Below are 27185 nucleotides of genomic sequence, written 5' to 3'. Positions count from 1 at the left end.
CACATGTAGGGGTTTGTACGTGTGTGTCTGTATACCAAACGTAGGATGCTAACTCTTCTCAGCATCTATTAAGAAGCAAAATTAATTAACAGAGAAAAGTTTAAAATAGTAATTTATTGCCATGTAGGTCACTTAAATCAGTGTATAAATTATGTCATTCAAGAGACAAGTTGATGCATTTATTAAAAGTTAGAGACCTAAAAGATATTGATTAGGATTGGTTTAACACAGATTGAATTTAAAGAAGTTTGCCTTCATTCTTTAGTAATGCGGAAAGCGTTGTCCCAAGTAAAAGCAAGATTAAGATTTAGTAGAGGATAATTCTATCTATAATATTCTAGGTTCATATATATTGGGCAAAAAAAGCATGGTTTAGAATATAAAAGTTATTCCAAAGTACTGTATTAAAAATAAAATTGTGTACTACCATAATATTCTTTACTAAAAAGTTAAATCTTCTTCAAGTAGTTCTGTTTAACAGGACCCATCTGGTGTAATTACTGAACTACCGACAGATATTTTTCTCTCTAAATTTGTGCCATTATTTTGGGTAACATGTGATATAATTTCACAAGAATCCTTAATGCCTTCCAACATTAGAAATTCACTAACAGAGTTTTTAAAAAACCCCAAACAATGGGATTATTCATGGTCTCAAAGAATTAACATGATAGACGTTATCTTTTCACATATAAACTGTACTTAACTATGTGTCTTATTGTATTCAAAATCTATAATATTGTTTTTTTTACTATTGATAAGATCATATTTTAACTATCGTAGAGGAAACATTACTTCAGGCAGCAAAAATCTAAAATTTCGAAGAAACCGTTGTCAACTTAATATATTTCCTTAAAGGACAAACTAACAAAGAGGTATTATGACCAAGAGCTACCCTCTGTGGTTTCCAGGCCTTGCTGTCCTAACAGCTGGGCAATCTAGAGGAAATCACCTCAGAGCTCTGTGCCTCACTTTCCCTGTTACCAAATGGGGATGGTAATAGTGGCCATTGTATGCAGCATAAATTAGATAATGCATGATTTGTTTAGACAGCGCTTCAAGTATGTGCTTTGATTGTTATCTATAATTACCTTTTTATCAGCAGAGCAATCTTCAAAATCCATATTTTCATTTACCTGTCTGAATTTTTATTTACTTTTCTCCTTAGAAACCCTGAAACAGAAACGTAGTTGTTTCAGTGTGTCTTGGTACATTGTAAAGACACAACGTCAGGAGGATTTTAAAATCATGTTAGGTTGCATCTTTGGTGAAAGTCCTTAAGTATTTGCTCGTTCATGCATGCATTAATTCACTTACTTAGTGAAGACCCTTTGAGTGGCATTTATCGAGGACAAGGTATTTAATAAGATCAGCATGGTTTCTCCCCTCATGGAGTTTAATTGCCATCATGGAGACAAATATTAGACAGTTATCACACATGTCGCAAATTGGGACACATCCTACAAAAGCATAAGAAACTAGTGAGAGATTTTAACAAAAAAAAAAAAACACAACTGAGATTGGAGGGGACATTTTTCTGAGGAAGTGACACCTAAGATGTCACCTAAAGGATGAGTGAGAATTTGCCCAATAAAATTGTTTCTAGGGGCGAGATCAGAACGCTCAGGAGTCGTAAGGCAAGAAATCAATGTGGAGCGGTGTGAAAGGAGTGTTACGAGCAGAGGTGAGCTTGGGATGCATTTGTTGGGAGTTTAGAGAAGGCCAAGTCTTGAAGGCCTCAAAGGTTCAGTTAAGAACATAAGCTTTCCCCCCTATTCACGTTAGGAAGCTGTTGCAAGGTTTTAAGCTGGAAAGAGATTGGATAGGGCTTGCCTTTTAAAAAGAAGTCTGGCTGTCGTGTGGAGAATGAATTGCAGGGATCACAGTGGCGTCCCACAGGAGGCCACGACAGTTGCTGGATAGAAGATGACAGAGTCTTGGGTGCTCAGCTTGAGGTGCTGGCACTGGAGATGCAGAATAGAGACCCGGTTGGAAGCATGTTACTGTTGGTGGAATAAACGTATGACAGACCGTTGCACAGAATGTAACGAGTGTGTCTCTTTCCCACATACTCTCTGTATTCCCTTCCCTTCTTTCTTTGATACACAGAGTTGCCATCACGTGCTCTTGCCTTCCTATTCCACCGACAGTGATTCTTAAATCTTTGCTTCCTTAAAGAGATTTTTTAAACTGCTACGTTTCCCATGAAATCTCTCAGTTAGAAGGAACTCAGTCCGGTGGGCTCTGCTTCTTGCTGCAGATCAGGGTTAGCATCGAGTTACAGTGTGGCATTGCCACCTGTGTAGGAGCCGACCTCCTCCTTCTGCCCTATTTCCTAATCATCTGAGATGCCACAGCTATATATTGGTCACACTACACAGCAGATCGTATTACTTAGTATTCAACAAATGTTTCATCATTTGATTTTTGTTGAAAGGTTAGAATAAGAATTTTTGTGACAGAAGTCCAGACTATATCTTGGAGGAAGAATTTTGAAAATAGCAGCATTAGAACTATTTACAATAGCCAGGACATGGAAGCAACCTAAGTGTCCATCGACAGGTGAATCGATAAAGAAGATGTGGCACATATATACAATGGAATATTACTCAGCCATAAAAAGAAACGAAAATGAGTTATTTGTAGTGAGGTGGATGGACCTAGAGTCTGTCCTACAGAGTGAAGTAAGTCAGAAAGAGAAAAACAAATACCGTATGCTAACATATATATGGAATCTAAAAAAAAAAAAAGGTTCTGAAGACTTAGGGGCAGGACAGGGATAAAGACGCAGAGGTAGAGAATGGACTTGAGGACATGGGGAGGGGGAAGGGTAAGCTGGGACGAAGTGAGAGAGTGGCATGGCCATATATACGCTACCAAATGTAAAATAGATAGCTAGTGAGAAGCAGCCGCATAGCACAGGGAGATCAGCTGGGTGCTTTGTGACCACCTAGAGGGGTGGGATAGGGAGGGTGGGAGGGAGGGAGACAGACGCAAGAGGGAGGAGATATGGGGCTATATGTATATGTGTAGCTGATTCACTTTGTTATTCAGCAGCAACTAACACACCATTGTAAAGCAATTATACTCTAATAAAGATGTTAAAAAAATAAATAAAATGATACAGTGATGCTGGAAAAAATAAAAAGTAAATATAGCAGCATTAAAGCCAGTGCATAGTACAAAGATCAGTGTATCTTTGATCGGTGTTCTCTCTGGCTCACTCTTTACAAATCGATCAGCCAGAGATATTCTTTAAAAATAGCTAATATTTTAAGTTCTGCTGATTTTAGTGCTTAATCATGCCCCCCAAACATTGTTGTTTAATTCTTTCACCTGTGTTAATCCTGTGACTGACAGTGAGCCTGTATTATTTTTGAAGAAGGGAAAACTTATCGTCCTTTGCAGCTTCCAGGATGTCTATCCAAATCCCTAATAGTATTTTCTGTTTTCCTGGGTCACACTGTGTTCCCACAGCTCAAGGCCTTCTTCTTGGGCCCTCCCCTGCCCCCATCCCCTGTTTCTTCTTGGCGCCTCACACCCTGGTCTGATTGTAAGAGTGTACATTCTCTATCCTTCTCCTCATGCCCGGTTTCTTTCACTCTACCCATACTCCTTGAATCAACAATTGTCTGCTTAGTTGTTTCCTATGCACCAATTTCTGTTGCAGCCATGAAGTGGTTAATTTTTATATTGCAACCTTGCCGTGTACCCTGAAAGGTGGATGCACCTGCCTTTGGCTGTCCTCATGGGGATTTTACATCTTAACTATCTCAAGTGTGACACAGTTCTCAGCATATGCATGTAATTTTATGGCTCAGTGATCTAGAAAGAAAGATAATGGAGAAATATCAAACAGTCAATTGATACAAAATTCACATTTCCACCTATGTTAATGTTTGTGGCAGAAACTGCTGGTTTCCTCACAGATCCATTCTATCCTCCTTTCGTAATAGGGCTCCCAAATTGTTATTGGGCACATGGCCACCCAGCTAAAAATTGTATTTACTCGCTGTGCTCTTTCAAACAGAGACATGGTCGTACAAAGAAATGCTTGCTCTGGCCTGCAAAGGAAAGTGGTCTGTATGTTTGTGTCCTCCTAAAACATATATGTTGAAACCCTAACACCCGAAGATGATGGTATTATAGGAGGTGGGGCCTTTGGGAGGTGCTTAGATCATGAGGGTGGAGACTTCATGAGGGGGATTAGTATTTTATAAAAGAGACCCCACAGAAGTCCCTGGCCCCTTCTGTGATGTGAGGACACAGCGAGGAGATGCCACCCGTGAACCAGGAAGAAGACCCTCACCAGAACTTTACCTCACCAGGACTTGATCACTTTGATCTTACACTTCCCAGCCTATAGAACTGTGAGAAATAAATTTTTGTGGTTGATAAGCTCCCAGTCTGTGGTATGTTGTTATAGCAGCCCAAATGGGCTAAGAAAGAAAGTCATGTGTGCAACTTCTGAGTCATGGCCTTCAGAGCACAGGAACATGGCCATTTCTTTACTTACTGGAAAAGTGAACATGGCAGTAGGATCCAGACAGCCATTTCAGACCACAAAACAGAAGCCATCCTTTGAAGCTGACAGCACACAAAGAAGCCAATTGGACCCTCAATATGGGAGTGCAGCCCCAGAATACTTCTGGTTTGATATTTGATTAATCAGCCGAACTTGAATCCAAACGTGATGTTGTTTCCAATGATTTCTGAAGAGCTCCTACTTTTTCTTAGGTACTTTCTGATATCTCATTTATCTCCACAATAATCCAGGAAGGTTGATAGTGATGATCCACGTGATAATTCAAAACACATAGCTAGGGCTTCCCTGGTGGCGCAGTGGTTGAGAGTCCGCCTGCCGATGCAGGGGACGTGGGTTCGTGCCCCGGTTCGGGAAGATCCCACATGCCGCGGAGCGGCTGGGCCCGTGAGCCATGGCCGCTGAGCCTGCGCGTCCGGAGCCTGTGCTCCGCAACGGGAGAGGCCACAGCAGTGAGAGGCCCGTGTACCGCAAAAAAAAGAAAACAAAAAACATAGCTAGTAGAAATTGAGCTTGGACTCGAACCTATCCTTTCCTGTCTCCAGTTTACATTTGATAATTGCACATTCCAAGGAGTATGTGGTTAGAATTCTTTCTAAAATTTCATTTACATATGAATAAGAAAACGCATCCATGTTCATTCATGTAATGCCCAGCCCTACTATGTTACTGTTATAAGGCTATAGTATTCTCATCATCAAACTTTATGGAAAAATTTTCTTTCAAGAAAACTCAGCATACACTTATATAACACCTATGTGGCACAAAAATGAGTTAGGTGCATGTATTAGTTTGTTATAAATACTTCACATGTGCCCTGAGATTTAGTACAGGGTACCCTAAGCCCGATAATACGGTGGCTCAGACAAGGGGGCAATTATTTCTCTCCCTGATAACTGTGTAGAAGTAGGCAGCTCGTCCATCAGGAGGAAGCAGTTTTCCTCCACCAGGCCATTCAGGATCTAGGTACTTTCTTTCTTTTTACACCACCATCCTCTAGGGTAGGGGCTGGCACCATTTTTTCTATAAAAGACCAGAGAGTAAATCTTAGACATTGAGGTACTTATAGTCTATGATGCAACTCTTCAACTCTGCAACTGTAGTACAAAAGCATCCATAGGCAAAATGTAAATAGATGGTGTGGCTATGTTCTAATAAAGTTTTATTTACAAAAACAGGTCGCAGGCTAGATTTGGTTTACGAGCCATACTTTACCAGCCCATGCTCCAAAATATTGTCCTATTTCACATAGTTGATGCTGGCTTCCCACCACATCCACATTCTAGCCCACTGAAAGTGGGAAGGAGGAAATGGAAGGCAGACAATTTTCTTTACAGGAGATGACAGAGACATTGCAAGTACCAGTTAGACTTACAGTCCCTTGGTAAGAACCTATTTGCACTTGGCTTAAAGGAAGTTTTCAAAATGTACCCTCTAGTTGGGCAGGTTGGGTCTTTCTAAAATGTGAGGGGAGATAGTTCAGTCATGAAAAGGAAGCAGGAGAGAAAACTATTCTTTGCTACTGCAGTGTAGATTTGTCCTTGAGTAACTCACAATTTAGCCAGGGTTATATAAATAACCTTAAATAAACAAATATCTGTAGCATAGTATGATGCATGTGTCAGTATACACACAACACAGACACACACACACATACACACTTCTAAGAGATACAGATAAGAGGAACAAGGATTCTAGTTGTAGAGTAGAAAAGACATCAGAGAAGGGTGATAGCATTTCAGCAAGACTTTAAAGGGTAAATAGGCTTTCACCCAAGAGACACAGAGGAAAGGAATTCCATGTAGAGAGAACCACAGAGTTTGTCAGTTTGGGCAAGTTTACACTGTACTAACAAACAACTGAAAAACTTTAGTGGTTTAAAACTAGAAAGATTTGTTTCTTGATAATGATACAGGTTAGTCTTGGTTTTGCCAGGGCTTAAATTTCCTCAGAGATCTAAAGATGCTAACAGCACACCTACTATCTGGAACATCAGCCTGTCACTGCAGCAGAAGACAGGTTCATGATAAATCCAGCACTGCCATACTTAATGGTGAAAAGCTAAGAGCCTTTCCTCTAAGGTCAGAACAAGACAAGGATGTACACTCTTCACTTCTGTTCAACATATCAGTGTAAGTCCCAAGCAATTAGGCAAGAAGAAGAAATACAAAGCATCTAAAATGGAAAGGAAGAAGTAAAACTGTCACTATTTGCAAGTGACATGATATTATACATAGAAAATCCTATCAAAAAGACTGTTAGAACTAATAAATTTAGTAAAGTTGCAGGATACAAAATCAGTACACAAAAGTCTTTTGTGTTTCTATACACTAATAGCAACTATCCGAAAGAGAAATAAAGAAAACAATCCCATGTACAGCTGCACCAAAAAATACCTAGGAATAAATTTAATGAAGGACCTGTATATTGAAAACTACAAAACATTAATGAAAAGAAATCAAAGATTATACAAATAAATGGAAAGATATTTTGTGCTCATAGATTGGAAGAATTAATATTGTTAAAATGTCTATACTACCCAAAGTAGTTTACAGATTCAATACAATCCCAATCAAATTTCCAATGGCATTTTTTTTTTTTTTTTTTGCATTACGTGGGCCTCTCACTGTTGTGGCCTCTCCCATTGCGGAGCACAGGGTCCGGATGCGCAGGCTCAGCGGCCATGGCTCACGGGCCCAGCCGCTCCGTGGCATGTGGGATCTTCCTGGACCGGGGCACGAACCCGTGTCCCCTGCATCGGCAGGCGAACTCTCAACCACTGCACCACCAAGGAAGCCCCAATGGCATTTTTTAAAGAAATAGAACAAATAATCCTAAAATTGCATGGAACCACAAAAGATCCTGCATAACCAAAGCAATCTTAAGAGGAACAAAGCCAAAGGCATCATGCTCCCTATAATACAAAGCTATAGTAATCAAAAACTATAAAATTATTTTAAAGTATAATACAAAGCTATAGTAATCAAACCATATGGTATTGGCATAAAAGCAGACACATAGACCAATGGAAATGAATAAAGAGCCCAGAAATAACCCCCCACATATATGGTCAGTTAATTTACAACCAAGGATACAAGACTATACAGTGGGGAAAAGACAGTCTCTTCAATAAATGGTGTGAGGAAAACTGGACAACCACATGCAAAAGAATGTAACTCGATCATTTACATCATAAGTGATCTTATGGCATACACAAAAATTAAAATGGATTAAAGACCTGAATGTAAGAATCGCAATCTTAGAATTCCTCGAAGGAAACATAGGTGGTAACTCCTTGATATAGGTCTTGGCTATGATTTTTTAAAATTTGACACCAAAAGCAAAGGAAACAAAAGCAAAAATAAATAAGTGGAACTACATCAAACTGAAAAGCTTCTGTACAGCAAATGAACTCATCAACAAAATGCAAAGGCAACCTACAGAATGGAAAAAAGTATTTGCAAATCATACATCTGATAAAGGGCTAATATTCAAAATACATAAAAAACTCATAAAACTCAGTAGTAAAGAAACAAGGTATCCAATTAAAAAATGGACAGAAGAACTGAATAAACATTTTTCCAGAGAAGACATATGGATGGCCAACAGATATATGAAAAGTTGATTAACATAATTATCAGAGAACTGCAAATGAAAACCGTAATGAGATGTTACCTCACACCTATCAGAATCGCCATTCTCCAAAAGACAAGAAATAACAAAAGTTGGTGAGGCTGTGGGGAAAAGCAAACCCTTGTACACGGCTGGCAAGAATGTAAACATAGTGGTACTACCACTATGAAAAATAGCTTGAAGTGTCCTCAAAAAATAAAACTACCATATGACCCAGCAATTCCACATTTGGGTTTTTATCCAAAGAAAATGAAAACACTAACCCCAGAAGGTAATACGCACCCCCATGTTCATTGCAGCATTATTTGCGATAGCCTAGATATGGAAGCAACCTAAGTATCCATTGATGGATGAATGACTAAAATATGTGATATCTAGTTATCTATCTATCTATCGACCTACCTATCTATCTATCTAAAATTCACCGTAAAAAAAAAAAGAATGAAATCTTGCCATTTATGATAGTGTGGATGGACCTTGAGGGTATTGTGCTAAATGAAATAAGTCAGAGAAAGACAAATACTATAGGATTTCTCTTATATGTAGAATCTGGGGGAAAGAAAGAGCTTGCTCATGGATAGTACATATTGGTAGGTGCCCCAGGTAGGGGCTGGGAGTGGGAGAAATGGGTGAATGAGGTATAAATTTTTCTTGCACCTCTACTTAATATTCTTTTTTCCCAAGTAGCAAGCAGAGGCAGTGTCTTTGGAAAAGCATAAATTGCTAAGGTAGAGTAGATTTTTCCATGAATTGGGTGTATAATTTTTGTCTTCTTTGTTTCTATATATAAAGGAAAAAAATGTTTTAAAGAAAAAAAACCAGAGAGACATCATCTACTTTAGCAAGATGATTCTTCTTACTTTTGAGAATCTCAAAGAACATAAGCTAAGTCATTTAGAAATATGATGGAGAGATTACATTTTGGCTCAGGTAAATATAGTGGTGTTTAATATTAAACACTGGGTTTGCATATATTCTGCAATTTCTTTCAAAGTATCTTCCTTTTGAATTTTTAAAAATGCATCCCTGTAATTCACGTGTATTATATAGCAATTAAAACAAAGGGAGAAGGAATAGAAAAAGACAACACTCATCATCCCATGAATTGCAGGCAACCATTGTTAACATATAGGTTTATACAAAAAAAAAAATGCTATAAACACTATTCTGTAGCTGACTTCAACAAATTCGAAAGATGATAAGCTTTGAGTACATAACTGGGATTATCAAAGAAAGATTGAAAATGGGCACCACCAGTGCTGTTACCCTGACTTTCAATTCAATCGAGCAGTTTAGTCTGTATAAGGCACATTCACAGTACCTGGTCCATTGTAAGTCTTGAGTTAATGTTCAGGGAAGAGTGGATGCTCAGGGTGACTCCCATTCCTGGCATCTAAAATGAACTACCAGGGAGGAGTATATTTATAAGGCAACATACTCAATTATATGTTGCTATACAATGAGGCTGAAATGGAAATATTTCTTAGTTAACCATGGAATAATAAAATAAAGTCTACATGAAAAAGTGTAGTACTCATTTCCCCTTTCTCAAAATGTAGAGTGGAAAAAGAGTGGACCTTAAAGATCTTTAAAAAAAAAGTTTTCACAGACCAAATGGTTAACTGTTGTCAATAGTAAGTTGGAATCAATACAGATTCTCTCTTTATTTAAAAATGTGATATTTGTGGTTCCATGGATTTTTGTTATTAATTTGATTTTTAAAAACAATGCATTAAAGCAATGTTTGTTTTGATCACTGATAATTTTGACTTCTCCTTAAACTTTCTGCTCAAGGCAGGTACCTCACTTGCCTCACTCTGAGTGGTAGAAGAGATGCCTATTCCTGACTTACCTGTGAAGGACAGTCATTTAACCACCGATAAACACCAAATGTCATTTCGCCTAATAGTTTCAACCTGGGCCTCATGCCTGACCCTGTACATCAATATCAAATTGGTTCTTTATTTTATCAGATAAAATAAATCAACTGATCTCTGGTTAAAAGTTATCTTTTCCACAAATGATGCAGGGGTGTTCTCTTAGGGATTTTACAGACAGGTTATTTGGGCTGGCTTGTTGTTTTCTCTATGAAATAAGTGTGGGCCTACATATTCTATAACACTAATTTCAGTTGTTTTCAAAATAAGTTGTTTTGACGTTGTGTGCTTTGTAGGACCCTGGAGCTTTGTTTGTTTGTTTCATTATTTATTGATATTTTCATTTTAAGCTGTTGAAAACCTGCTTAATCTTCAAAACATATGTATCTAAGCCAATGGTTACCTTTTAGATTTATAGCAGTTTCCAAAATTAACCTGAAGTTAATAGGGGAGCCAAATATACATAAAATATATATTTGGCTTTAAAAAAATTCATCTAAATATATGTCTTGGAATTGGACACGAAAGTATCATTTTCCATGTAACTTAATGTTCAGAAGTTTTATTGTATACATGCCTGAATTGTATATAAAAGGGGAGACATTAGAAAGCTCAGGTACTTTTCTATTTTTCTCATTTTTTTTTCATTCTGTACATGAAGGGAGACATTAACTTGAAATTTCTATAAATTTATCTTTACAAAGCCCTCATGGTAAAAGCTTTTCAAATCCACGTCAGATGGATGTCCTGTGGTAAACACCACATGCTTATGTTATTCTTAGTCAAAGACCTTTCTTTAATATCTTATGGTTCATTATGATGAACCATCATCACACTTACAACTTAAGAATCTGAACTCTAGCGAATTCCCTACATCGTTGTTGGTCTTGGGCCTAGAGGGCTTTGTCATTTTTGTCACATATAAAGGATAAGTAACTTGCCATTTATATGAGTGTAGATGAAGACAATTTAAGGAAAAACTATGGGTTAAATTCCAAAGAATCTAAGCTCATTAAAAAGCTAGCCAGAGTCTTTTATTACTTAAACCCTGGCTACTTCTTTAATATATTTTAATATACATATATTTTAATATATGTATGATAACGTTACATATGTGTGTGTATATATATATGTATATACACATGCCTTTAAGTAATATAATACCAAGCTTACATGAATAGGGATTTAAAAGGTTCTATTTGCTTTGCATTTTATTAAACTCTGTATTCCTTTTTGGTACATCCTAATTTACAAAGTTACGCTGAACCAAAAGAGAGACCCCAAATTGGTTAAAAAAAGTAAAGCATAAAATCAATTTTAAGAAACATTTTTAGAATTAGAAAAGCTTTCCTGGAGAAAAATAAACAGAAATATAACTCCAGGACCTTTCAGGAATGTTTGAAATGTAAGCACATAGCAGGACAGGCACAGTTATAAAGTCTTGTCATTTGCTGGGAAAGAATGGCCTTCATATGCAAATGAGAAATTAAATTGGGTATAAGAATAAACTGCGGGCTTCCCTGGTGGCGCAGTGGTTGAGAGTCCACCTGCTGATGCAGGGGACACGGGTTCGTGCCCTGGTCCGGGAAGATCCCACATGCTGCGGAGCGGCTGGGCCCGTGAGCCATGGCCGCTGAGCCTGCGCGTCCGGAGCCTGTGCTCCGCAGCGGGAGAGGCCACAACAATGAGAGGCCCGCGCACCGCAAAAAAAAAAAAAAAAAGAATAAACTGCCTTCTTGAAAGGAATGGGGAGTTATAAATTTTGTCTTATTTTTCCTAGAAGAATTTAAAAAATCATGGCATCAGTTGCCTAAAATATCTTAAATTTGGTTCTACACAAAAACTAATCCACGGTTATCTGTATTGAAGTCACCTTTAGAACTTTGAGTTTATGAGAGTAAGAAATTCAATTCCCAAGCTCCTTAACCTGAGGTATAGCTATAGCAAAGTCTAAGAAAAGAAAGCTCTAATAAACATCATTTTCTTTAACAGTTTGCAATGATAAAAATCAGGAAATAATCTATCCCAAATAACGACTTTTAATCCCACTAGGAAACAGCTCATTGTTTCTCTTTTGCGCTTTGTGATTTCAATCTTGAAATATATCTCTGGCTCTAAATATTATTCTAACTATATTTTTAAAACTTTGATAGGACAAAAAAAGAAAAAAATCCCATTCTTTTTTCCTTTGGTGATATCGTGCTGGTTCCTTACTTGGAATATATGAGTATTCCACCCTATAGCTCAATATTCAAAATTCTGTTCGTTCACTCAGTGTTATTGGCAACATCATCACTCTACCTTAAGGGCAAAAAAATCTCCAAGTGCTAAGAAAGGACACTGTGTTAAGCCTGCCTGAGATTCAAGGGATCCAGAATGCCCAGGAGGGATTTGACAAAGTGATGCCTTAATGAAAATGTTTGAGCTCTTCCCACTCTTAATCCCAAAGGTTTTCTTGAAACAGTGTCACTCTTGGAATGCCACAGCAAAGTGCGGTGATCTTCTGATGGTGTATGTGTGCACTCATTTTGTTTCCCAGAGTTTTTTGGTGTTTTTTTTTTTTTTTTGGTTACGTTGCTGATCTAGATTTAAATTGAACTTGTCATGCTGGAGTGCATGTGTCCTGGTTGTGAATCTCCCCTGTTCTCGTTGCTATAGTGACCAGCAGAAAGCAGAAGGGAAGTGGGAAAGAGGCATCTTCATTTAAACAAGTATGTCTCTGGTGCCGCTTTAAGCAGCAGTTCTCTTTACCTTTGAAGGTTAATGTGGCCAGGGGAGCCCTATTTTGCAGTTTGAGATTTTATTCTCAGAACTTTTAAAAAATAGGTGTGTGGTTAATTCCAAAGAGGTTAGTGTAACAATACCAGAATTTAAGGGATAAGTCGAGACAAGATATTTATAATCTGATGTTGGGGAAGGAAAACATTTTCCTCTACCCTTTCTAGTGACTTTTGGCTAGTCTAAGAATTAAATTGATATGAGACAGATTAACAGAAGGAAGCATGTTTAATCACATGCCTATAGGGCCCCCGTAAGAAAAATGAGATCCAAGGACAAGTTAGACAGTTGAGGCTTATACGTCATCTGAAAGAAGGGGACGGGTAGGGGCTGGGGACTTCCAAGGGGAGGAAGGGAATTCACATGGAGATGGCAAAAAAAAAAAAAAAAAAAAAAAAGTGTAAGCATCTTCATATCAACAATAGGTGTATAAAGGAGGTAGTACACATAAAATTTAGCACTTGGCCATGCTCAAAAGAGATGGATTTCACAATGCAACAAGACATCCTACAAAATAAAGAAACACTTAGTGAGTAAGGCTTACCACAGCGTGCCTGAATGTCTCATCCTCCCTTGTCCCTGGTTTCCTCTTTATGGACTGTGGTACTCCTGGGATTTGTGGTTGGGAACATCAGACACTTTCTCTTTCCTCAAATGAGGTTGATACAACATATACATGTTGAATGCGCATGCCACAGGAGACAAATAAAGATGCAGAAATTGATTATTCTCCAAGCCTATTTCTCCTGACTTTTCAAAGATAATTGTTATATCATGCATTTGTTTTAAAGGCAAATAATGTAAGGGCCTTTGTGGAGTATTGTTTTGCCTCTCCAGAATTTATATTCCCTTTTCTGACCTCAAACCTTTGTTTATTCTTTGGGGAAATTCCATTCCCCTCTTCTCACTGTATGTGGTTTAAACAAAGTTGGCCCCATCTTCAGCTAGAACCCAGATATTTCCAATGAACGTCTCCTTCACCAAGGAATCTGATTCAGGGATGGGCAACTGAAACAGGCCAAGTCAGTGAAGTATATACTGGGAATTTATTGAATACAATGACCCATTATGAAGTGAAAATTTAACTAAAATTTAAGGCAGCACAGAGAAAAACTTGGCCTGGTGATGGAGGAAGACCAACTCTGGCATAATCTGAGGATATGTATACAACAGTGCCTGAAGCCAGACACCCCTGAATATTTTAGTTATGTACACCAATAAATTCATCTTCTTCTCAAGTCAGTTTGATTTCATTTTCTGCTGCTGATAACCAAAATTGCTAAAAATGTAAGAAGGGAACATAATGAAATGTGAAACAGTTGAAAATCAGAAGATACTTGTGTGTTAGAAAATGATGCACTTATTCCTTTTATCTTCCCTTTAGTATGTAAACTTAATTTTAAAGAGATGTTTCAACCAATTTAGCCAATTTGCTTCTCATCTGACACTTTTTTTTTTCCTGCTAAGGGATGTGTTACATTTTGGAAGATTGACTCTGGTTCCCTGGAGAGTTGATTTTCTTTGTTCTTAATATCACAAAATAGCCTTCCAATGAATAAAAGAAAAATTTCTTTCAATCTTATCCAGCGTGCAGTGAGAATGATTGATTCACTAAACACCAACCAGGAGACCAGTCAATCTTGTTGATTCAACAACGTATCACGTGACACCAAGAAATCTTTTCAGCTCCTGAAGCTAACTTGCAAAACATTTGTAATCATCATGCCTAGAAATATGGAGCATAGTTAAGATTCTTTATCTCTTTTATTGAGTGATGATTTGAGAAATAAGAAAGAGGAAATCTAAAAAGCAACCTTGAACTATAAACAGTATTTAAAAACAAAGAATTGTTGACATTTCTGGGTGGCAAGACTCATCAGTCTTTCTGGATTTCTCTGACCATGTGTCGGGTATAGATCTGTTGCAAATAAAATGAATATCATTGAAATTTTAGAAATTGTTTAATATCATCAGAATTTGGAAATTTACACCTGCATTTTATGTGATGGGATTTATCGCCATTTTCAATATCTAAGTTACCGGGAAAACCTAAGTGGTAATCAGTAATGCAAAGTTTGGGGGCGTGTTTCCATATGAATGCACATGTGGTTATTATTCTTTAAGGCTCTGATCCTCAAACTTGTCTGCAAAATTGGAATCACTTGGGGATTAAAACAAATACTAATAACGGAAGTATATGGTATTGAGGTACCACTTTCACATAAGTATGTTTAAAAACCTCTCTAGGTGAATCTAATGTGCAAAGTTTGAGAATAATTACTGTAAGACACTACTGCTATAATCTTAATGGTCATGTAAGTCACTTGAACACGTTGTTAACATCAGCTTCTGATTCAGTAGGCCTGAGGTGCAGTTCAAGATTCTGCCCTTGGAACTTTTCAGATAACGCAGATGTTGCTGGTGTGAATTTCCCACTGAGTAGCAGGGCTCTGAGGCATGGATTGTATTTTCGGAGTGACTGTGAAGAAGGGAATGTTCTGGTGTCACCCACTGCCCATTGCGAATGAAGCTTGGAAGTCTCTTGTACTGTGAATGTTTGTGCTAATCCGATGTGATCTGTGGAGGACATTCTATTATTATAATGAAGACTTGTGGAGAGTTGTTATTCTTGAGGGGGGTACCACCTTCGCAAAGAGTGGGAGAAAGAAGTGGGTGTACTTGAGTCTGCTGATTTTCACAGCCTCTGGTGTCCGTTTTGGTGAAGCCTCGGGCACAGCGGCGAAGCTTGACGTTAACACTTGCACCCACTCTGTCAGCGCTTCCCTTTCTCCTCCGTGTCGTGGCCCAGGCATCCTCCCCCCCGCAGGCTGTCTCTGCTTCTGGGGCTTTGGCTTTAACTAGCGGAGAACACAGTTTTGAATAAATTGGCTCTCAAGAGCTGCTTCTTCCAGTCACACAGCATGGGCCTCTTAACTAGTCCCTGGTTGGCAGGCCTGTTTGTGGATAATTCAGAAAGTCTGAATAGTCTTCAGTTTGCAAGAGGCAATGAAACCTCCTTTTCCTAACCTTCTGTTCAGTGTTCTACTGGTATTTCACCACTCCCCACAATGGCCTCCTCTTCTGAAATAAGGTGTGAGAGCAAACACAACTCAGTCCATAGGCTAAGGAACTAATTTCAAGAAAGACCCTAATCGCTCAATCTCAAACCCCCTAATTTCAAACTCTATTCAGTGTATTTTAAAAATAGTCAGCCTAACAGTAACGATATAGAGAGATTTTTATTTTCTTAGCAGTAAAACTGTCCCAAAGGAAGGACCTGGTTTTCTCAGGTGGACATTTTGATAAGTTCAGGTAGAATAAGGAGTGGAGTCTTTCCAGGAGCATGCTGGAGAAAAAAAAAAAAAGAAAAAGAAGTTCGCCTCTTCAGAGTTAGAGAGCATTTGTTTGGCCAAGTGAGTTATCGAGGTTGAAAACACGAGTTGAGAACAGTAGGCAAGAGTTTTGGCAGCATAGACAGGAAGAGGGGAGGGAGATGGTGTTATTAGCAGAGAGAATGATTTTTTAGGTCAACTGGGGATCCGCTCATGGAAGGGAATATTACTACATTTCTTCCACATGACAGGCAGTAGGAATCCCCTTCCTGTCTCCTTAGGGCATCTCTCGTGGACTATACTCATGAGCACGCTGGGAGGTTTTGGTATCTATTTTACAACTTAAAAATATAAGTTAGATCATGCCATGCCTACACTCAGAACTTTCTAGTAGCTCTCATTGTATGCAGAATGCAAGCTGATGGCTTTGCAGTGATGCAGAAGGTCTGACATGAGCTCATCTGCCCCTCCCTGACCTCGCCTCATTTTCCCCCCTTCCACACTGCGCTGTTCTTGGAACACGTGGCCATGTTTCCTTCCTTGGGGCCTTTCCTTCCTTGGGGCCTGTGCCTCCCTCTAGAATGGTGGGTCCTGAAATATGTACACAGCTCATTTCTCCCCCTGCTGCCGGCCTTTCCTCAAATGCCTCTTTCTCAGCAGCTGGATTTAAAATGGAAAGCCCCCTCTTCACCCATCTGTCATGCTGTGTTTCTTTCTTTCACAGCACTTCTCTTGGTGTGTTAGAAAATTTATTTATTCATTATTGTCTCCCCGCTCCCAGACGTAAGCTCCATGAGGATAAGAGTTCATGTCTTTTTTCCGATGATGGAGAGTCAGTATGTAGAACATCCTCATTGAAGAAAGGAATGTAGAGAAATGCCCATTAAGACTTCCAAGATGACCATAACAAGTCAGGCTCAACCGATTTACTGGGCCACTTCTCATCATGGGGTTTCTGGCCAGTGGCTAGTAAATTGACTAGTCAGAAATACGTGAACTGTTCCTCCACAGCCCTCCCACCCCAGCGCTAATCTCTCTTGAGACACCTAATTTCTCTACCAGTTTAAAACTGGATGTACTTGGAGCAGTAACATTAAGTCCTTAGAGTAAATGTGAGACTCCCCTGACAAGGGTCTATGCTGTGCCCATACCTTTTCCCTCCTGCCCCCCTGACTCCCACTGTTCACCTCTCCCCTCAGAGGCAGATTCTGCAGCTCTTGCCTCCTTGGCCAAGGACTAGGTTCTGACTTCTGTTTATCTCGTTGAATTCATCTTATATTTGGCTTTGACAAAGATTCTTTGCTTGACCTAACTTGAGTCAGTTTCCTGAACCTTCTCTTAGGTCCCTCTGTGTGTTTCCTTATAAAATCAAGTTTTAGCAAGAATGTGCTGAGTCAGTTTAATCAGAACCCCCCCACCCTTGATACCTGATTGGGTTCCTCATCCTCTACCAGTGGTGTCTGATCACCCTGGTCTTCAGCAAGGTTCCTTTTAGGTTGGTTTAGCCAGAATCCCTCCTACCCTTGGTCTTTCCGCTTAATAACTTCCCATCCACTGACCTCCACACTTATTCCTTGGCTGTCAATCCCCACTGGCCCATCTGTATTCAGCGTTGAGCCCAATCGCTCTCCCTCACTGTTAAATCTCTCACTGTTAAATCCCTACCGTGATGGTCCTGAAAAAAGTCTGCCCTACCATCTGTAACAAGTGTCATTGAATTTTATTTTTTCTTTGACAGCCTCCCTGTCTCTCTTCTCTCTTCTATATCCACAGTTTTTATCTTCTGCTCAGGACCTTTGCTTAGAGTCAAAAAATTGGAAGTTCAATCCAGGGTTTGTTATTATACAGCTCTGTGGTGTTGGACATATTATTTATATATTCTAAGCCTCAGTTTTCATGTCTGTGAGTTGGGCATATTATATCAGTGTTGTTTTTTCCTTGTGTGTAAGATGGAAATGATGATTTTAACCTTATGGACAATCTTGGCCTCATGGTGAGTATTGAGATGCTGCATAGTGTTCTTAACCAGGTGGCCAATAAATATTTCTTCCCCCTTTCTACCCTTTCCTTTTATTAGCTTCCGTTGAATCATAAAGTCTTTAGTTTGAAAGGGACATTAAGGCCATTTGGTGCAGCTATTTATCTATAAATCCATTCTTTTATCATCTTTGCAAGTCATGATCATGCCCCTGATTGAAGCTTTTATTTCCTGCAAAAACAGCCTGTAATTTATTTGGTGTAGATATTGCTAGTGTCTCTCATATATTGAGATTGAATTGCTCACCCTGAAACTTCCATTCTTAACCCTAACATCTAACATTGTGTGTTCTATAGACAAATCTAAACTAATTTTTTACTGCACGGTAGCCTTGCAGATTTTTGAGAGTAGTTATCTTGTCTTTCCAATGTTTTAATCATCCAGACTAATTTCCCAGAGTAACATCGATCACTCAGAAAATGGTCTTTTGATTTCCCTCCCATCCCAATTATTTCTTTGAGAAAGTCTGTCTCGTGAGGCAGTAGAACGAAGTGCTTAAAGACGCAGCTGGGGTTTGAGGCTTTTCAGTCTGAGCTCACGTTTCAATCTGACCCTCATTTATTAGCTGAGAACCTGGGGTCTGCGTCTTCCTATGTAAAATGGATATTATTAATGGAAGGTCTTCCATGCAGGTGGTCGGGGGAATAAAGACGAGGATGCATTCAGCACACTTAGCACAGTGCCTGGTGCGTGGCTCGTGCTCCGGAAATGGGGGTGGGTAGCTGGGGAGCCTCGCCTGTCAGGTGCAGCCTGGGGGTCAAAGCTAGATCGGCGCTGTCCCCCTTTGTTCTGGAAACTGTAGTTTTTACCCGTGTGGTATTAGACCGGGGTTTTGTTGGCACCTATATCAGTCAGCTCACACTTATTCCATTTGGAATAAATAATACTAAAGATATAAGTAATATGTTCCTAATGAAGCATTACAAATGCCAAGAAATAGAGAAACCTCTACAAAATTTAAACGACTTCACATATAAAAAAAATGGTTCTACGACTAGGGAGATCCCATGTTAAGAAAATAAGGTAGTGAGACAGTAAGAGTTCATTCATTCATTTGTTCACTTTTTCAGTGAATATTTATTGAGTCGCAGCTATATTCTATTCACTGTGCTAGGAAGGAGTATCTTTCCTCACTTCCCTCACTATTGCATTTTTGGTAGTGGTAAGTCCAACCAATAACTAAATTCAATTATTTTTAGATTTATTCTTCTCCATAAACTTAGACGAAAAAACAAAATACAGTATGGTTTTATTCTAATTTGGATTATGAAATTCAAAAGCATGCAGCATGAAAATACGAACAAAGTCTGACTGTATTTTAAAACTTGAAGAAATTGAGTCTACAATTTTTAAATTTCTCGGACTTGCAGAATGTCCATGCTAAGTAACCTCTTGACTAGGCCAAGCTCTTTGCCACGTAGGAGTGGCACGTCATTTGTCAGAGTGAGACTTGGATTATGTACGTTTTGAATTGTGCAAGGACTTTAGAATATATCCTCTGCAAAAAAAGTTGTGAGTCTCCCAATATGTGATTATCAATCCTATTATCACCTAAAGAGCCCCTAACATGTGGGATTTATGACAGCAACAAAATGTCCCATAAAGTATCGGTAAGACATCAAAAGATGACATAAGATGAAGATGTTCAATCGTGAGCAATTGATGGCAAAGCAATACAGCAATAATATCAACCTCGTGGCAGCCAGGAGTTGCCAACATGCCGTAGAACGGTTATCCCTGTGAGAGTGATAGCATTTTGCAAGCATTCTCGAAACCAGGGCAAATAAATCTGTAGAGAAACACTTTGCATTGAACCAATCAGGAATAACAAAAGGAGATTTGTCTCTGTTATCTGAATACTGACTGAGCTAATCACAGGAAGTACTTTTCTCTTCCATTTGAACTCAGTACTTTGACAGTGAGCATATGGCAGGGAAAAGGATCCAGGCATATGCACATGGAAAAGATATAATTAAAATATAAACTAAGTGCACATAATTGTTAAAAGAACTTTGACATGAGGACGGACAATTTCCCTCCATCAGGATGTCAAGGTGTGATTTACTGAGGAGAAAAACTATTGGATTCTAACCCGGTGAGAGGTTAAAGAAAGGGAGATCATTGCAAATGAGAAATTTGATTTTTAGAGTAGAAATTTTGTATACGCTCTGATAGAGGTCTTGGGTCTTGCCTTCTCTGCCCTTGATATGCAGTACATGGAAATTGCAAGTTTCGTTCTTTGATGTGCAAGGCAAAAGGCACTCAATGGTCGTGATCCAGAAAACATGAAGTCTCTGTAACTGCAATGTAGGGTAGAAGACTGGTATGGAGGTTTGCGTTTTCTTTTGTCTTTATTTTAACTCAATATTCAAATGGACTGAATGTTGACAACAAAGAATTAGGTATAAATTTATTTTTAAGCATGAAGGATCTGCTCACAGCTTCCCCTGGCATAAAAGGAGGCAGTGCATTTTAGAGATAAAAAGCATGTCCCAATGAACCAAATTTCTTAGGTGGGTGGCCCAGCTATAAACTTGGGATAATAATAGTACCTACCTTACAAGGCTATTGTAAAGTTACGTTCATACATATTTAAAGTTTAGAACAATGCCTGACACGTATTCAACACTCAATAAATGTGACCTATTATTACTACATCCCCAAATGAAATAGAAGCAGCTCACAATCTCTGAAAACATCATCTATCTTGCCTTCCAATTTTTCTCTAAAAGTTGAAAGAGGAATCAATTCTGTAATAGTATAGAATCAATTTCAAACAATCAAAAGCAACCACTTTTCTGGGTAAAGATGGTAAAATGAACACAGCAGATTAAACCCTTTCCTACCCACACGTTCTCTGTCTGCAGCATCCCTAGTTCTCATTGAAATAACTAAAAGAATAGACAAAGAGTGATAGAAAGTGGAGTTTCAGCCCATCCCCCCAATTTTATGGCATGTCTAAAAGTTAAAGCTTCCAAGAAAGGGCTGATCCACCCTAAATAAGGACATATGTGCAAACACAGCGCTAAGCAACCGCTATGTTGCTCTTCATGGAATTTGCTAAAACAACATGGAAAACCACTCCCTCCAGTCCAGAGAAGGAGCTTTGCCACTGTTGCTGTCTTTGCCTCCTTTTAGGAAATGGCAACTATTTCCCGTGCTATTTCTGACTAGACCTGCTTTTCCTTCTCTTATCTCCAGTAGAAGTTACTCTCCCTCACCTCTGAGATCTCTGCATCCTTCTGAGACCTCTTCCCCACTCAGGCCAACTCTCCTTGTAGCCCTCAAGGGAAAGTTGTCAATAAACTGATCAACTCTCTCTCTGGAAATGCTCAAATCTGGTAGGGGAGCTTTTGAAATACAGTACTTTAGCCAACTGAATGAGACTTCTAGTATGTAATACACCCATCCTGGTTTCTGGTTGCAGGAGAACTCGTGCAGACCCAAACACTCTAGCTGAACTTTTAGTGATGATTCTAAATAAATGAGCAACTGCTATGTTTCTCCTTAATTCTATGCTGATTTTTGAGCTGTTCATTTTCCTTCTTTTCTACTCCCATCTATATAAGGAATGGTTGTTTTCTTCAGACGATTTCTTCAGTGGTGGCTCTCCCCATTGCTCCTTCTGACTCAGATGAGGGTTCAGAAATATTTTCAAATGATTCTGTGAGAAGGAGATGGTGCTGCTGTTATCTCTTGTTTAATATTGTTGTTTCTTCATCAGCAGCTATTGGTGGGTCTCTGGCTTGGGGCCTTTAAAAAATTCCTCATAATGGTTTTTGAGTTTGACTGGGGTGGTGGTGCTTAAAATGGGTGACAAGTGGTAGAGAGCTTGACTTGCCTGGGTTATCCTTTGTACCAGAATTGATATTCTAGCCATATACATTTTTTAAAGTTTTATTGACAGTTAGCTGTGACGGGGTTCAGGGAAGTCTGCCACACAACTTGGGACCTTGGCATATTAAATATCTTAAAAAATTCTTTTTATTGGGGTACAGTTGATTTACAATGTTGTGTTAGTTTCAGGTGTACAGAAAAATGAATCAGTTATACATATATCCACCCTTTATCAGATTCTTTTCCCATATAGCTCATTACAGAGTATTGCGTAGAGTTCCCTGTGCTGTACAGTAGGTCCTTATTAGTTATCTATTTTATATGTAGTAGTGTGGATATGTCAATCCAATCTCCCAATTTATCATCCCCCCCCTTAAGTTTATTTTCTACATCTGTAACTCTGTTCTGTAGATAAGTTCATTTGTAACCTTGCTTTTAAATTCCGCATATAAGCTGTATCATATGATATTTATCTTTGTCTGACTTCACTCAGTATGACAATCTCTAGGTCCATCCATGTTGCTGCAAATGGCATTATTTTGTTCTTTTTTATGGATGAGTAATATTCCATTGTATATATGTAACAAATCTTCTTTATCCATTGTCTGTTGATGGGCATTTAGGTTGCTTCCAAGTCTTGGCTATTGTAAATAGTGCTGCAATGAATATTAGGGTGCATGTGTGTTTCTGAATTATGGTTTGCTCTGGATATATGCCCAGGATTCTATTTTTAATTTTTAATTTTTTTTTTTTTTTTTTTGTGGTATGCTCCGGACACGCAGGCTCAGCGGCCATGGCTCACGGTCCCAGCCGCTCCGCGGCATGTGGGATCCTCCCGGACCGGGGCACGAACCTGTGTCCCCTGCATCGGCAGGCGGACTCTCAACCACTGCGCCACCAGGGAAGCCCCTATTTTTAGTTTTTAAGGAACCTCCATACTATTCTCCATAGTGGCTGCACCAATTGACATTCCCACCAACAGTGTAGGAGTATAAGAAAATGGCAGAAGCAGGAACGTCACTCTGATCACCCACCCTAAGCCCTTCTACACTGAGACGAGTCATAAAATTGCCATGTGAAATTTGTCATCAACTCTTCAGAAGTTTATTGCTTCTCTGTCTAAATGGTATAAAAACTTTCTGTCCTGGTCACTTCTTCAGGCTTTCATTCTCTTGTGAAAGTTCCCATGTACGTGTAAAAATTCATAACATTTATACGCTTTTCTCCTGTTCATCTGTCTTTGTGACTTTAATTTTCAGACCCAGTCAGGGACCCTTAGACGGGTGAGGAAAACCTTTTCCATCCCTACAGCTGAAAATTACATCCTTGTTACAGTACGATTGTTAGGGTGGAAGAAATTTTTCTCTATCCTTTTAGGTTCCTCTGGTTGGTGTAAGAATCAAACTGACGTGAGAAAGAGTAACAGGGGGAAATTAAACATTTAGTAACATGTATACATAGGAGTGAACCAAAAAGCTTAGTAACTCGCCAAAATGGCTGAAACAGCTTAAATACCGTCTTCAGCTAAAGACAGAAGAGGGTGTTGGGGGTAGGGGGTGGAGACTTCAAAACAGAGGAAGGCAGCTCACATGCAGATGCAAAAGCACATGGTAAACAAATGTTTCCTGGGCTAGGCAGAAACACTGGGACACAGAGTGGTTCCGATCTCCAGGCCCCGAGAAGTTTCCTCATCACATGTAGCCCATATTCTTGACGTATTTCTCTAGTTGTAGCTCTATTCTGGGAACAGGCCCTCTATGTACATTCTTTTAGGCAGTTAAGGGGTGGTTAGCATGGAGGACTTCATGAGTCTTCTGTTTCTTAAAAGTCATCAGCCTAAATTAAGCCTCATGCCGAAGAGACACATTTTGGGGTGGCACGTTTTGCTCCCCTCCACAGTGATGCTGCAATCACACCATGTTTTTCTTAAAAATCTTTGAGTAGGAAAATCTTAGTGAAAAAAACAAGCCCAAATGCTCACACGCACACGCGCATACAGACAGACAGACACACACACACACACAGAGTCACAGAAGTTAATATTAATTTGAAGGTATTTAGGTCTAATAGGATAGCTTTTTGCTCCAACATTCACTTGAACTTGAAAATCACAATAAAATGTGCCAAGTCAAAGGAATGATTTTTCTTCTCTCTCTCTCTCTTTTTAACTAGCCATCCTGGCTTTAAAGCATGAGCTACAAGTCTCAGTTTCGCTGTGACTTAGCAATTTATTTACACAGTTTTGCTGCTTTGGACATAACACAGCTGAGTTTCGAGCCTGATGGAATATTGTTATCCACATAATTCATTTTCTGATGCTTCAACAAGGTGTTTAGATTGGTGGGAGTTCCCATTTGAAGTCAAAATTGAATAGAAAATTCATGTGAAGGCTACACAGATGATCAGGGAAGTGTCAATTAAATTTACCCTCTGGTCTCTGGCATAAAAACCTGCTCCCAAGGCCTTGAAAATAGCTCTCATTATCATATTGCTTCGAGTCCACAAGTATAACTCAAATCTAAGGTGAGCAGAACTTTATTCCTAGATATGTGTAATAAATTTCCAATATTTTTTTATATATTGGTCACATTGAGTTTAGTGTAGGTTATGAATGCTTGCCATAATGATCTATTGGTCCTTTATTGGCAATCCTCACTTATTAAAGTTGTTATTGATTGTACCGAAATGAATAATTCCCTATTAATTCATAATTCATCTTTTAGTGATAGTCATCAAATAAAACAGAGGTTGCATTGGTCATAAATGAATTTAGAAACATGACAAAGGTAGAAATAAAATAGTAACAGCGGTTTTCTCACAGGGGTACTAAGTAACATCACCGCAGAGAAAAATTTGAATAGAAAAAAATTACTCTTCTTCTTCTAAACAGTTTCCTTTTACTTAGAGAAATGGGAGGCAATTTTCTAGAGTCTGGGGGAAAAACACTCTCAAAATCTGGGAAAGCCCAAAATCAAGTCCTTTGGAAAATCTTTAGATTGTACTCCAACATTACAAAGAGAAATATATTTTTTTCTTCAGAAAATAGGCTTGAATTAAGTGTTCCCAAAAAGGAATTTTTAGAGCTCTCCATTGGAAAATCTTTTTGTAGATCACAGCTTTAAATTAAAAATGCCAACTTCTTACACCTTTAGGAAAGCTGGGTGGGTGGCTGAGGGAAGCTGGGCAGGGTTGTTTTTTCCAGTTTTTGCTGAAAATGTACTGTTGACCAAATGTATTGTGAAATTTATTCTGCTTTGGGGTGAATACTGCTCATTCAAGGCAATGAATATAGCCAAGTGACCCACAGAACAAAGACAAAGATCACAAAAAATAGGGGTTCATGTTGGTGAGCAGAAATGATACAGACGAAGGAGCCACAGCTCATTCTCCTAAGGAACCTCTATCCTACGGCTTGCATTCTCAATGGAGGGATTTTTAGCCCCAAGGGCAACTTAGGGAGATAATACTAAAAATATTCTTGAGAAACACTGTCCTGGCCTAAAGAATGAGAAAATCATTGAATCAGATGCAGTAGAACATAGTATTTTAAAACAAAGATTCCTGATGTCTGACCAGGATGGACTCCATACTTCATCACTTACTGTGTGATCTTGAACAGGAGCCTTAGCTTCTCTGTGTTTCAGTTTCTTCATCCTTAAAATGGAGATAAAAATACTATCTACTTCGGGCTTCCCTGGTGGCGCAGTGATTGAGAGTCCACCTGCCGATGCAGGGGACACGGGTTCGTGCCCCGGTCTGGGAGGATCCCACATGCCGCGGAGTGGCTGGGCCCGTGAGCCATGGCCGCTGGGCCTGTGTGTCCAGAGCCTGTGCTCCGCAACGGGTGAGGCCGCAACAGTGAGAGGCCCGCGTACCGCAAAAAAAAAAGTATCTACTTCATAGGTGTGTTAGGTTATATAAAGTGCTTAAAACATAGTACATTTCAGTGTTTTTAATAATTGTTATTTCTATTATTATTATTATTATTGAATGAATACGAGTCACTAACACAGGAAACCTGGGCTTCAATTGTCATTTTGATATTTATGAGCTTTGACCTTGGATAAATTACTTAAATTTGACAAAAGCTCCATTTATACAAGCTTTAAAAAGAGGGTAAATCTACCTTTCAGGATTTTTATGCAAGTGTATGAAGTACACAGTGACATGATATATGTAAATTGTGTGACTGTTAATGAGCAAGCAGGAAGTAATTCCTCTCCCTTATGACGCAGGCAAAAAAAAATGGGAAAAAGAAAAAAAAAAAGAAAGTGTGAAGGCTCATAAAAGAAAATACACAATTCAGTGACCTCTGTACATCAACAGCAAACTTGAAATGGTCATATTAAGTATGGGCATAGAAAATGAAATGGCAAGTAGAGAAACGTGACTACTGCAAATGTTAGGTGCAAGAAAATATGAATGAAATATCTTCATTTTCCTGTCATAATGGGAAGGTCTTCAGAGAAGATCAGTTCTTTTGATGTTTATGGATAGATGCCCTTTCCTATAAAAATTCCTAATGTAAAAATCTACCCCACCTTTTGTGTGTGTGTGTGTGTGTGTGTGTGTGTGCGCGCGTGGCAATTTCTGTTCACTCTTTTCAGCATTTTGAAATTGTATGTTAGGTAGATGGGCCATGTGTCCGTATCCATACTGAGGAGTTGATAACAGTACACATCTTCATGAAGTTTAAATGTCAAATGTATTAGTCAGTTGCCAAAACCTTAAGTTCATGCTGGCCATAGTCCAAAAGTAAGGTTAATGGGAGTACAACAGCCTCAGGCATGGCTGCATCCAGACCATCAAATCATATCAGGATTCTGTCTCTCTTTCTTGACTGAAAAGACAGATTGGTGATAGAAAGGGCTGGTGAGTCTGTCAGGCTTTCTTAAGTATTATATGGGAAAGAAATCTCAGAAAGGCCATGGGGAAAGTTTCTCTTTCTATCCAGTTCTAGTAGAAGTTTCCCAGCTACATCCCGGTAACCAGTGAAGGTTCTGCATCCATTTCTGAACCACTCACTGCAGTCAGAGTGCCAGAATTAAACTGAATTATAGATTAAAAGTGTCTAGTTAAAGTCTGATGCTGGAAAGGCTTTTGAGCATTTTTCCCTTTCCAAGATGACTGCAGTTTGAATAAAGTGT

General features: G+C 38.9%; 1 protein-coding gene across 1 annotated transcript in view; it reads right to left on the bottom strand.

Moving 5' to 3' along the window:
* Positions 1 to 10073, bottom strand: part of LOC307192973 (AN1-type zinc finger protein 6-like) — a gene marked incomplete at both ends in the record, with an annotated part of 103160 nt that extends 93087 nt beyond the window's left edge. Inside the window, 1 exon segment of the mRNA XM_079934348.1 lies at positions 10029 to 10073. Within this exon segment, the coding sequence (XP_079790474.1) occupies positions 10029 to 10073 (45 nt within the window).
* Between the last annotated feature and the right edge of the window lie 17112 nt (positions 10074 to 27185).

The sequence above is a fragment of the Stenella coeruleoalba genome, assembly GCF_951394435.1.
Source record: "Stenella coeruleoalba genome assembly, chromosome: 10".
Classification (NCBI taxonomy): Eukaryota; Metazoa; Chordata; class Mammalia; order Artiodactyla; family Delphinidae; genus Stenella; species Stenella coeruleoalba.
This window is presented reverse-complemented; position numbering and strand designations above follow the sequence as displayed.